The sequence below is a fragment of the Bos taurus genome, chromosome 22 (genome assembly GCF_002263795.3).
Source record: "Bos taurus isolate L1 Dominette 01449 registration number 42190680 breed Hereford chromosome 22, ARS-UCD2.0, whole genome shotgun sequence".
In the NCBI taxonomy this organism is placed as follows: Eukaryota; Metazoa; Chordata; class Mammalia; order Artiodactyla; family Bovidae; genus Bos; species Bos taurus.
The window spans coordinates 514107-526311 of record NC_037349.1 but is presented as its reverse complement, the minus strand read 5'-3'; the positions used below and the strand labels follow the sequence as shown (position 1 = coordinate 526311).

General features: G+C 44.8%; 1 protein-coding gene across 2 annotated transcripts in view; it reads right to left on the bottom strand.

Annotated features, from left to right (window-relative positions):
• Positions 1 to 11676, bottom strand: part of VOPP1 (VOPP1 WW domain binding protein) — a 180184-nt gene extending 168508 nt beyond the window's left edge. Inside the window, exon 1 of one of the 2 annotated variants that reach the window (XM_059879911.1) lies at positions 11495 to 11676. In XM_059879911.1, the coding sequence (XP_059735894.1) occupies positions 11495 to 11548 (54 nt within the window). In that variant the 5' untranslated portion in view covers positions 11549 to 11676. 2 annotated transcript variants of the gene reach the window in all.
• Positions 11677 to 12205: the final 529 nt, after the last annotated feature.

Here is a 12205-nt window from a genome sequence, read left to right as displayed (position 1 = left end):
AATCCAATTCATTAGTCATTTAAAATCTGTAATAAAAGACTGCATGTCAAGTTAAAAAATATGTGCAGGTGTATATAGTTTCTGAAAGTTCCTTAAGAGAGTATACACACAAAAACTTTGACACTCTCTGAGCTAGAGAAAAATGGTCAGGTGGAAAGTGACCAGAAATTAGTAAAAAAGAACAACAGAAAGAAACCAAGGTTCCTGAAAAGAATCCTGAATTGCTTGAAATACATAATGTCAGTAGAGAGCAGCTGAGGTAGCAGAGACTTTAACTAAGGGCAGAGACCCTGCAGCAGTGCAAGAACAATGGGGCTATGGGCCTTGTTTCAAACACCCCGCACCCTTGTCATCCCCACTTCTCATGCCGGCTTTTTTTCTAACTAAGGAAACAAGGTGGGCTTCCCAGTTGGCACAGTGGTGGAGAATCTCCCTGCCAGTGCAGGAGATGCAAGAGTCACGGGTTGGATCCCAGAGTCAGGAATATTCCTTGGAGTACGAAATGGCAACCCACTCCAGTATTCTTGCCTGGAAAATTCCATGCACAGAGAAGCCTGGCTTGCTACAGTCCATGGGGCTGCAAAGAGTTGGACACGACTGAGCACACATACACACATGGAAACAAGGTATTACCAGTAGGAACTTTTAGAAACCCTCAGAAACACACTCCCACACTCCCCACCGCACTCCCTCCAGGAAGCAATAGTTTGATTCTTTCGAAAAAACTGTCACAAATTACAAAACACCAAGAGACCAAGACAAGCTAAAGAGCCAAAGGGTTTCACTCATCTTTACTTCCCAGTTAAAGTCCAGGTGTGACCTGTGTGGATGCTGCCTTCTGCTCCTCCATCCAGACAGCATAGAAGGGGGAAGAGAACATTTATTTGCACTCTTTCATTGCTTTACCCAGGGCAACAATGAAGAGCCAAAGATGACAATAATCACAATCTTCCTTTCACTTTTTTTGAACAGTTGGGACAATGGAGGATGACATCGTTTTGATGGCATCACCGATTCAATGGACATGAGTTTGAGCAAACTCCAGGAGATGGTGGACGACAGGATGACATGCTGCAGTCCATGGGGTTGCAAAGAGTTGGACACGGCTGAGAGACTGAACAACATCAACGAAAAGGCAAGAAAGCACAATTTTTAAACAAAAACGTATTTTGGGGTCTTCCTTGGTGGCTCAGTAAAGAATCTGCCTGCCAATGCAGGAGATGTGGGTCTAATCCCTGATCCGGGAAGGTTCCAAGTCTCAGAGCAACTAAGCCAGTGCTCCACAACTGTTGAGCCTGTGCTCTAAAGTCTGGGAGCCACAACTACTAAGCCCATGTGCTGCAATGATTGAAGCCCATGTGCCCTACAGCCTGTGATCTGCAACCAGAGAAGCCACCTCAATGACAAATCTGCACACCGCAACTAGAGAGTAGTCCCTACTGACCCAAATTAAAGAAAAGCACATGCAGCAACAAAGACCCAGTACATGCAAAAATAAATAAATAAAAGTACGCATTCTTTTAGAAAAGGTATTTTTTGGAACCCTCTCTCCATTTTGGCAGGGAACCTGGGCCAAGAACCTTGCTTAGAAACAAGTGACGATATTCACAACCTGCTGGTCTATCCTGTGCGGAGAGCTAAATTTCAAGTGGTGAATTTTCCCAGACCTTCTCTCTGGGAAAGCTGGGGCACTTCTTTTTTTACAGGTGACAATTGAGTTGATGAGAACCTAAGTAATTCACTCAAAAGCCTGCCAGACAATAGACAAAGAGCTGAGATTCGACAACACATCACCATGTTGCCATCTGCTATGCTCTGAATGTTTATGTCCCCTAAAAATCATGTTGAAATCCCAAAGCCAGGGTGGTGGGATTAGGAGGTGGGAATGCTCAGAATGTGATTAGATCACAGTGCAGAGCCCTCATGATTGGGATAGATGCTCTTATAAAAGAGACTCCACAGAGACTGCTTGCCCCTTCTACCAAGTGAAGACACAGACAGAGGTGCCAGCTGTGAACCAGGAAGAGAATCCTCACCAGAAATGGACCTTGCCGGTGCCCTGACTGACTTGCCAGCCTCCAGAACTTTTGTTGTTTATAAACTACCTAGTAGGTAGTATTCTGTGTATTGTTATAGCAGCTCAAATGGACTAAGAGAACATCTAAACAAGAAACTAACTACTATCACATGTCTTATTTAAAATCTGATTTAGAAGATACTACTTCTTTATTCTGGTCTGAGGATATTGTATTCTTCAAGAACTTTGAAGTATGCAGATGTACTTCTTGAAAAAATATGTATATTCATATTCATTGCCTCTCTGTATTCGCTGACTACTTGACTCATTAACCCCAACCAGCAAAGGCCACCGTGTCCAACTCACCAAGCACAGCAGCTTTGCATAAAGCTCTCAATTGCTCTGCAGCATGAGCACAAAATAACTCCCAAATTTAGATATCTTGCTGGAGTTCTAGACTTTCATTTGTTGTTTCTTTCCTCACCAAGGAAACACTTCAACACTGCATATTTAAAGCTAAATTGTGACTTTTTAAAATTAAGGACATCAGTATTCTCCAAGTCAAAATCTCAATCTACTTCAACCCAGATAAGAGTCTCCATGTTTGACTTGGCTCAGTTTAATATTTTTAATACTCCATTGGAAAAGCTGAAAATGGTATGATAATGAAATCTGTATATGGCCCAAAACCATAAAGGACACCTGATTTTAAAAAACAGTATTTAAACAGACTTAAGAAGATGAGATAAAGGAAGTAACATTCGTCAGTAAGATCAGCCGGCAGTCCATCGATGCTCTCAAAGACTGGTTCAGAGACGAGATGCAGAAGAGTGACTGGCAGCTTATTGTGGAGCTGAAGAAAGTGTTTGAAATCATCTAATTTTTCCACCGGGGGCAGAAATTGGAGTCAATGCAATATTATGTGGTAATATCACCAAGAAAAACAAGGAATAGACCTGTCTGAACACTGATTGACCTTAAGTATAGAAGGAAAAAACTAGGTGTATAAAATGTTTTCCATGAGAAACCAAGAAACTACACTGGTTTGACAGTGGTCGATACACGTCCCCACAGCTCCGACGTGCCTGTTCACTCGCCCACGCCCTCCCCTACTGGCTGCTGTTTTAAAGTTTGCCCTTCCTTCCCCAAATTTGGATTTTTATTACAGATCTAAAGCTCTTTCAATTTTATACTGATTAAATCAGTACTGCAGTATTTGATTAAAAAAAAAAATTAGAATGAATATATAGTCCTCAATTCAGGTTTTAAATATTATACTAAACGCTCTACAACTATTATGAGGATTTGTGGGTTACCACCAGTTGATGTTAAAAAGATTTAAGTGTCACTGCAAAGTCAAGGTGAACCTCTTGGATTATTTTATCTGCATAACGAAAAGGTCTAAACAAGGGCTGTGACAGTGCCAGCGAGGGCACACCTACAGAACAGGGTGTCCTTATTGTTCAAACAAGTCCCAGTGGGGAAGAGATGGGAGTCAAGCCAAAGGCCGCATGACAAAATGCACACAACACTGAACTCACTCCTTCTAGAAAGTGCACCAACACCCCAGCTCACTTAACAAGAGCAGCTCCATAGGCAACCTCCCATGCCAGGATCACAGGCAAGTAGTACAACACCAGTAACACACAGATGGGCGGCCAAGTGACCTTGCAGATCTTGACACAGATCTTACAAAGATACACCAAGCCTATGGAAGAGACAAAAAAGTCTGGAAGGTACCTGTTAATAATGCCCCTGATGCTGCTAAGTCACTTCAGTCGTGTCCGACTCTGTGTGACCCCACAGATGCTCAAAACAGAATGATATTAATAATAAAAAAAAGACCAAGAGAAGCTGGAGATGGCCCTCCTGCCCCCACCTGGAGATGGTGGGATTGATTACTCAAGCAAGTAATTCTGGAAAAACAGAAAAAATTCTTAATATGATCATGCCACTAACTTCCAAAGTCAAGTGAGGACTATGCTATTATGCATCACAGACTTTTACCAGAAAAATAATTCCTCCCCTCACCCATTGATTCAATTCTAAAAATGAGTACTTAGAATAAAATTAACTTATTTTATAATCTGGGCTTTGCTTTTTCCAAATAAAGCTAAATCAAACTTTTTCCCAGTATGAAACTTTGAACTCTGTTTTATTCACTCTTGAGTGGTCTTTTTCTCATTTTAGTTCAGTCACTCACTTCAGTGTCCACCTCTTTGAGACCCCATGGAGCTGCAGCTTCCCTGTCCATCACCAACTTCCATCACCAAGATCCAGAGCTTGCTCAAACTCACATCCATTGAGTCGGTGATGCCATCCAACCATCTCATCCTCTGTCGTCCTGTTTTCCTCCTGCCCTCAATCTTTCCCAGCATCAGGGTCTTTTCCAGTGAGTCACTCTTCGCATCTGGTGGCCAAAGTATTGGAGCTTCAGCTTCATCATCAGTTCTTCCAATGAATATTCAGGTCTAATTTCCTTTAAATTCACTGGCTGGATCTCCTTGCAGTCCAAGGGACTCTCAAGAATCTTCTCCAACACCACGGATCAAAAGCATCAATTCTTCGGCACTCTACTTTCTTTATGGTCCAACTCTCACATCCATACACGACTACTGGAAAAACTGTAGCTTTGACTAGATGGACTTTTGTCAGCAAAGAAATGTCTCTGCTTTTTAATATGCTGTCTAGGTTGGTCATAGCTTTTCTTCCAAGGAGCAAGCACCTTTTAATTTCAGGGCTGCAGTCACCATCTGCAGTGATTTTGGAGCCCAAGAAAATAGTCTCTCACTGTTTCCACTGTTTCCCCATCTAATTGCTATGAAGTGATGGGACCGAATGCAATGATCTTCATTTTTTTAATGTTGAGCTTTAATGCAGCTTTTTCACTTTCCTCTTGCACTTTCATCAAGAAGCTCTTTAGTTCTTCTTCACTTTCTGCCATAGGGGTGGTGTCATCTGCATATCTGAGGTTATTGATATTTCTCACGGCAATCTTGCACATCCAGCCCAGCATTGGACATAATGTACTCTTCATAGATGTTAAATAAGCAAGGTGACAATATAGTCTTGACATACTCCTTTCCCAGTTTGGAATCATTCCATTGTTCCATGTCTGGTTCTAAAAGTTGCTTCTTGACCTGCATACAGATTTCTCAGGAGGCACATTAGGTGGTCTGGTATTCCTATCTCTTGAAGAATTTTCCACAGTTCACTATGATCCACACAGTCAAAGCCTTTGCTGCTGCTGCTGCTGCTGCTGATGCTGCTGCTAAGTCACTTCAGTCGTGTCCGACTCTGTGCAACCCCATAGACTGCAGCCTACCAGGCTCCCCCATCCCTGGGATTCTCCAGGCAAGAATACTGGAGTGGGTTGCCATTTCCTTCTCCAATGCATGAAAGTGAAAAGTGAAAGTGAAGTCACTCAGTTGTGTCCAATTCTTGGAGACCCCATGGACTGCAGCCTACCAGGCTCCTCCGTCCACGGGATTTTCCAGGCAAGAGTACTGGAGTGGGGTGCCATCACAAAGGCTTTAGTGTAGTCAACAAAGCAGAAGTAGACATTTTTCTGGAACTCTCTTGCTTTTTCGATGATCCAACAGACGTTGGCAATTTGATCTCTCGTTCCTCTGCCTTTTCTATATCCAGCTTGAACATCTGGAATTTCTTGGTTCACATACTGTTGAAGGCTAGCTTGGAGAATTTTCAGCATTACTTTGCTAGCATGTGAGAAGAATGCAATTGTGCAGTAGTTTGAACATTCTTTAGGATTTTCTTTAGCCTTTCTTTGGGATTGGAATGAAAACTGACCTTTTCCAGTCCTGTGGCCACTGATGGTTTCCAAATTTGCCGGCATATTGAATGCAGCATTTTCACAGCATCATCTTTTAGGATCTGAAATAGCTCAGCTAGAATTCCGTCACCTCCACTAGCTTTGTTCGTAGTGATGTTTCCTAAGACCCACTTGACTTCACACTCCAGAATGTCTGGCTCTAGGTAAGTGATCACACCATCGTTGTTATCTGGGTCATTAAGATCTTTTTTTGTATAGTTCTGTGTATTCTTGACACCTCTTCTTAATATCTTCTGCATCTGTTGGGTCCATACTGTTCCTATCCTTTATTGTGCCTATCTTCTCATGAAATGTTCCCTTGGTATCTCTAATTTTCTTGAAGAGGTCTCTAGTCTTTCCCATTTTATTGTTTTCCTCTATTTCTTTGCATTGATCACTGAAGACGGCTTTCTTATCTCTCCTGATATTCTTTGGAACTTTGCATTCAGATGGATATATCTTTTCTTTTCTCCTTTGCCTTTCCCTTTCACTTTTCTTCTTTTTTCAGCTATCTGTAAGGTCTCCTCAGACAACCATTTTGCCTTTTTGCATTTGTTCTTCTTGGGGATGGTTTTGATTGCTGCCTCCCATACAACATTATGAACCTCCGTCCATAGTTCTTCAGGCACTCTGTCTATCAGATCTAATCCCTTGAATCTATTTGTCACTTCCACTGTATAATCATAAGGGATTTGATTTAGGTCATACCTGAATGGTATAGTGGTTTTCCCTACTTTCTTCAATTTAAGTCTGAATTTTGCGATAAAGAGTTCATGATCTGAGCCACAGGCAGCTCCTGGTCTTGCTTTTGCTGACTGTATAGAGCTTCTTCATCTTTGGCTGAAAAGAATATAATCAATCTGATTTCAATACTGACCATCTGGTGATGTCCATGTGTAGAGTCGTCTCTTGTGTTGTTGGAAGAGGGTGTTTGCTATGACCAGTGCATTCTCTTGGCAAAATTCTGTTAGCCTTTGCCCTTTTTCATTTTGTATTCCAAGGCCAAACTTCACTTTGTACTCCAAGGTCTTTTTCTAGGACCAGTTTTTCAGTGATAATTTCCTAAGCACTCTCCATCCAGTTTGGCAGTTTTCAAAGGGTAGCTGTGACGATGATGCGATGATTCAAAACCATGTCTTGTGAGAAATGACAGAAGGAAATGAAACCTAGAGAAGAACACATGGAGACCAACACAGCTGTGTTCAATTGAAGGGCTGTCATTGTGATTACATTTCTTCTGAAAAGCACAAGGATATAGAACTAGGACCAGGTAGAAACAATGCAGACATTTCTACTCAATATAACAGAAAACTTTAACAACTAAAATTATCCAAAATTTTGATACATTGCTTTAGAGATAGTGAGTTTCCATCTCTACAGGTGTTCACATAATGATTAGCTCTTTGTGTGATTAGCACACAAAGACCCTTCAGAGTCATAGCTAATACATTACCTTCCCTTCTCCTACTGAAGTTGTATTCAGCTCCCTCCTCCAGGGTCATTACCCATGGTTCTTTCCACTTGTTCAAATATTTATGGAATCCCTGCTGTATGCCAGGCACTGTTCCAGGAGTTTGGGATATTTCAGGTAACACAAGTGAATCAAAACCTTTGCCTTTATAATGTGTACATTGTGGGAAGTAAATTCCATCATATTTTGAAGTGAATAAATACATAGAAAAGAAGAAATTGTTTAGGTTAGAGCCAGTGTGCTGGGAAGAGATTTAGGTTGGAATTTTATATAGAGTGATCAAGGTAGGCCTCATCAAGAGGGTGACATCTGAGAGACCTCATTGAGAGGATAAATGTAGGTTCTAAGAGAATGACTTGCCAGCCCATGGCTAAATAATCCAGTGGCCACTAGCTTAATCTATGTACTTCTAGAGTCACTGCCATCCAGCTGGTCTTCACAGGTTTGCACAAGTCAAAGAAAGCAAGGTTAATTAGGGCCCCAGAGTCTGCGCCCAGAGCCCCAGGTCCTCTTCTTACACCAGGAGCCAGTTCCCGCAGTTCCGAGTGGAGTCCTTCCCACCAGGTTCATTTACCACTGCCACCTCTCATCCTCATCACCTAGCCTCCAGAGAGCTTCCAGAGATAACAAACTCCCTACAGTCTTCTCTTTCATTCAAACTGCATGTTGCTCAGGGACAGCTGCACTGGTTTATTTCAGAAAATTGGCATCCAGGGGCTGCCACATTCATTGCAATTCCAGGGTACAAAAAACAGATGGCATGAGACAAAAAACACTCTTAAACATGAGTTGGTTCTAATTTCAAGACTCCTGGGTGTCAAAATACAATGGACTTGGAAAAATACTCAGTAATCCTGTTAATTTCCCTGGTTTCAAGAGACAATGTTCCCTTTCCAACTGTCTCTAAGAGAAGACCACTCCTTTTTCTAGCCCAAGAAGGGATGTTCTTTGGCCAGAATAACTTGAAACACATGGCGGCCTCACTTAAAGGTTTCCGGCTTTTGGTCCAGGGGAGGATCAGAAAGATACTGATGCCAGTCTCTTAAATAAAATAACATAGTACAGAGTTTCTTCCCTTGTGAATGGATGCCTACAGTCCCCAGCCCTGGCACGGGGGTTATTTTATACTGAATAATATACTACACATTTCTGGGCTCATTTCAGAAAGGACAGAACCCAGAACAAATACTACTCAGTATCTAACAAAGTGTCAACAACCAGACCTCTAGAAAGAGATTGCAGTGATACCCAGAAAACCACACAGCCTGACAAAAGCCCATATGCACATATGCTCAGCACCTAATGACTCCCCAGGTTCTACTAAGGCATAATTAGCTTTGAAACTGCTTTTCTTTTTCAGTTTCTAAGGTGCTGCTGCAGCCCAGTGAAGGCCACTGGGAATTAATTCACCAGAGTTACTAGGGGACAGCTCACATCATCACTCTTCCTGCAGGCATTGTTAGCAGGGCCTTCCAGAAACCAGAGAACAGAAGAAAAACACAGAAGTTTAGAATTTCATGACCCTCAAAGAGCTTTGGGATTCCCCTATTCTGTGGCCTCCCCCACGGCCTATGTGCCTGGGATCTACAAGGCTGGCATAGAGTGGGGAGGAGAAAAGATGTAACAAGGGTCCTCACTGGCTTCCCATGCAGTTCACAGGCAAGTCCAAGTTGACGGAAAGAAAAGGTCACTTGAGTAATGAGCTCCCTGAAGTCTCCCGGGGAAGGGATAATGCCACCCCAAGCCTGTTTCTACCAACAGCTGTGCCTGGGATTTCGGGTGAGCACATACTGGGGCTTCCAGGACAGTCCTGCTGCTGCCTAACTGTGCAGACATGACTGCTGACAGTCCCCACCTTCACTCTCCAGTGTCACAGCTTGGATGCTAAATTATATGGTCCCCGAAGGAAATGTAACTGAGTTCCAATGGGAATTTTGTTGGCTTACCCATTTCATGAGACAATACCTCTCCAAGTCCATCACTGGCCTCAGGACAGACCTGTACAAATTCTCTGCACGTCTCTGTGTCCAGCAGTGGGACAGGCAGCAACACAGCACTGGGTGGTCAGGCCACTGCTAGTGCTGACATCTCAAGCCCTCATATGTCACAGCAGTGAGACTGTGGACAAGCTCTCTATCATCTCCCATTTGAAACAAAAAAGGGAATTAAAGTAATTGCTAAGAAGATTAACGAGTTAATATTTGTTAAATGCTTAGAACAATCCCTGACACAGGGTAGGCACTCTGTGTTTGCTAATTAAAAAACAAACATCCAGTCTAGCTCTCTAACAGGTAAGTGAATTTCTATTTAAGGAAGTGAAGCAGCTGGAGGAAATCCCTTCTTAAACAGCTTAAACAGCTTTTAGATACTCTCCCTGCTCAAGGACTTCTCTCAAACACACTTCCCCACCCTCACCCCAAGCAACCCAGAGTGACTCTGGCTTGGAAGAGGATCCCAGAGGGCAAAAAGGCCGCCAGGTGGTTTATGGTCAACTACACTACAACCGCAATGAAACCAGTGCAAGCAGAACAAAGAAACAAAAAGGAAAATCCCAGGTTGCAGCTGGCTGTCAGGCTTCCCAACATCTCCCTTAATTGTCTTATACCCTCAAACTGAAAACAGCTCTTTGCTTCCACATACTCAGCAACAGAAATCGCACATTTAAGTATGTGATTCAGGACTTCAAAAACATCAAAAATGTCCTGATAACCAATATTAAATGAAATTCAGAGCAACACACTAAAGATGAAAACATCTCAGATACATAACTCATGCGTTAAGATTCCATGTGATCAATTAGAAAGAAATCTCCTTAATGCCACAGAGAGACACCCCTCTACCACAAACAAAATAGCTGCTTGGGACAATCATGTAAAAATGGGTTACACTGCATGATCCCATGAAAACAAAAATTACCAACCATCTAGATAATCGACTTTGTGAAAGCATCAATTCAGTTATTTAAATTTTAGTGTAAATTATTTCACCAAGTGCTGATTTTTAAGTTGGGGGGGGTGGGGCGGATTGCACGTGTAAGTACAGATGCATGCCTTTTTATGTGAACAGTGGTGTCAGATTCACTTCTCCATTATCTGTCTGGTGATCACAGAAAGGATGTTATTCCTAAGGTCATAAAATTCTGAATAACCGAAGACAACTCAAGTGGAGGGCACGCCACGAAAATTTTAACCACTTAGCCAGGGGACACAGGAACAAAAACAGGAAGTCTTGCTACGGTGGCGCCTGGCATAAGAAACTTTTCCATTAACCTTTCTTGCAGGAGAGCTAAGGCTCTCCCTCCCAACATTTTATAACTTGTATTTCTTTACAAATGAAGAAAACCAAGGAGTCGTTTCCAGAGATGTACTACCTAAAATAGAAAACGTAAGATACTCATCCTCCATTTACTTAGACTTCATTAACAATAATTTCCTTTAAAATAATGAAGCCAAGCAAGGAATGGAGCAAGCCCTAATCCACACTGCACCCCAGTACCTACCCCCCAGCTCACATTTTAAAGAATCCGTTTTATCAAGGAGGGGGTGACCCCATCCGAGGGAGCCCCTTTCCAGCAGTGGGCAGTCGAGGTCTCCACGAGGTTGCGGTTACCGGCGCTTCCTCCGTAGTCGCTTCAACAAGTCCCGGGTCTCGGCGCCAAAAGGCCACACCCACCACGCCATCTCTTCGGAGGTTTTCTCTCGCATCTGAAGACTCTGCGCTCCATTTTCACAAGCGAGGACTTCTGCTCTGTCCCGCCATTTCACTCGTGCTTCCGTGACGTTTCCCACAACCACGCATCCGCGCGGTCGCACCTGGACCCGGCGGCGCCCCAGCCCCAAGCCCCAAACCACTGGGCGCCTGGAATCTCTGCCTGCACCGTACCCGAGACCCTCACCCAGACCAGAGCCGAGGCCCCGCGGGGTGAACCGGCGCACAGCGCGCAAAGGGTGCTCCTGAGTCCTCTCTACTCGCGAGAAACGATAAATGCGGGGCGGGGGGACTGAGGGCCATCAGAAGAGCGGGGAGGGCTCGGGCGACCCTGTCACCAGGGCCCAGAGCCTTCCGCACCGGGGCTCTTGCGGGTCGGTGAGCCTTTGGCTCTCGTCCCTCGGCCCCCAGGGCTCCTGAGGACGGTCGGTGCCGCTCCCGCTTACCCCGCCCGGCCCGGCCCTACCTCCACCAGCAGCCCGAGCAGCAGTGCCGCCACTCTCCAGGCCAGGCTGTCCATGGCTGCACGTCCTCCTGGTCACAGGCGCGGGTCAGTAGCACTTCCCCTGCAAGGCGGCCAGCGGGCTGGCGGGCGGGATCCCAGCCTGGGGACCCAGAGGCACAAGCGGGAGAGCGGGGACCCGGGATGAGCCGCTCCGCCCTCGCCGCGCTCCGCCCCCGGCTCGCGCGCCCCCGGCTCAGCTAAGGAGTGTCAAGGGTCCTCCCCTCCAGAGTGCACGCGCCAGGAGCCAGGAGGCAAGTCGCGCGGCAGGGCGAGTGGAGGGAAGCTGCCAGCCGTTTGCTCCCTCCGAAGACACCGTCGTGTCACCCCTGAATAGACCTGGTAAGGTTTATAAAAGAAGCAGTCTCCGCCGTGTGAGGCTTGTTCCAAGGAGGCACATGAACCTATTGTGTGCCTGCAGGTTCTTCGTCCCTCTCATCCCTGCGCTTACCGTGGGATGGTACACCCTCCCCACGTGTGACTGCAAGGATGGCCAAAGGATGAGGAGGCAGACCGAGAATGGAAGGCTCCCTATGCCTCATCTCTCACTTAAATGTGGTGCTTTCATGCCCACGTCCCCCTGCGCTGTCCCTGCATGCACACCCTCTACATCTGGACCATGTTGAAGCCCACCGTCCCGCTGGTAAGCTTGCAATGTCCTTCGCCTCTGCTGAA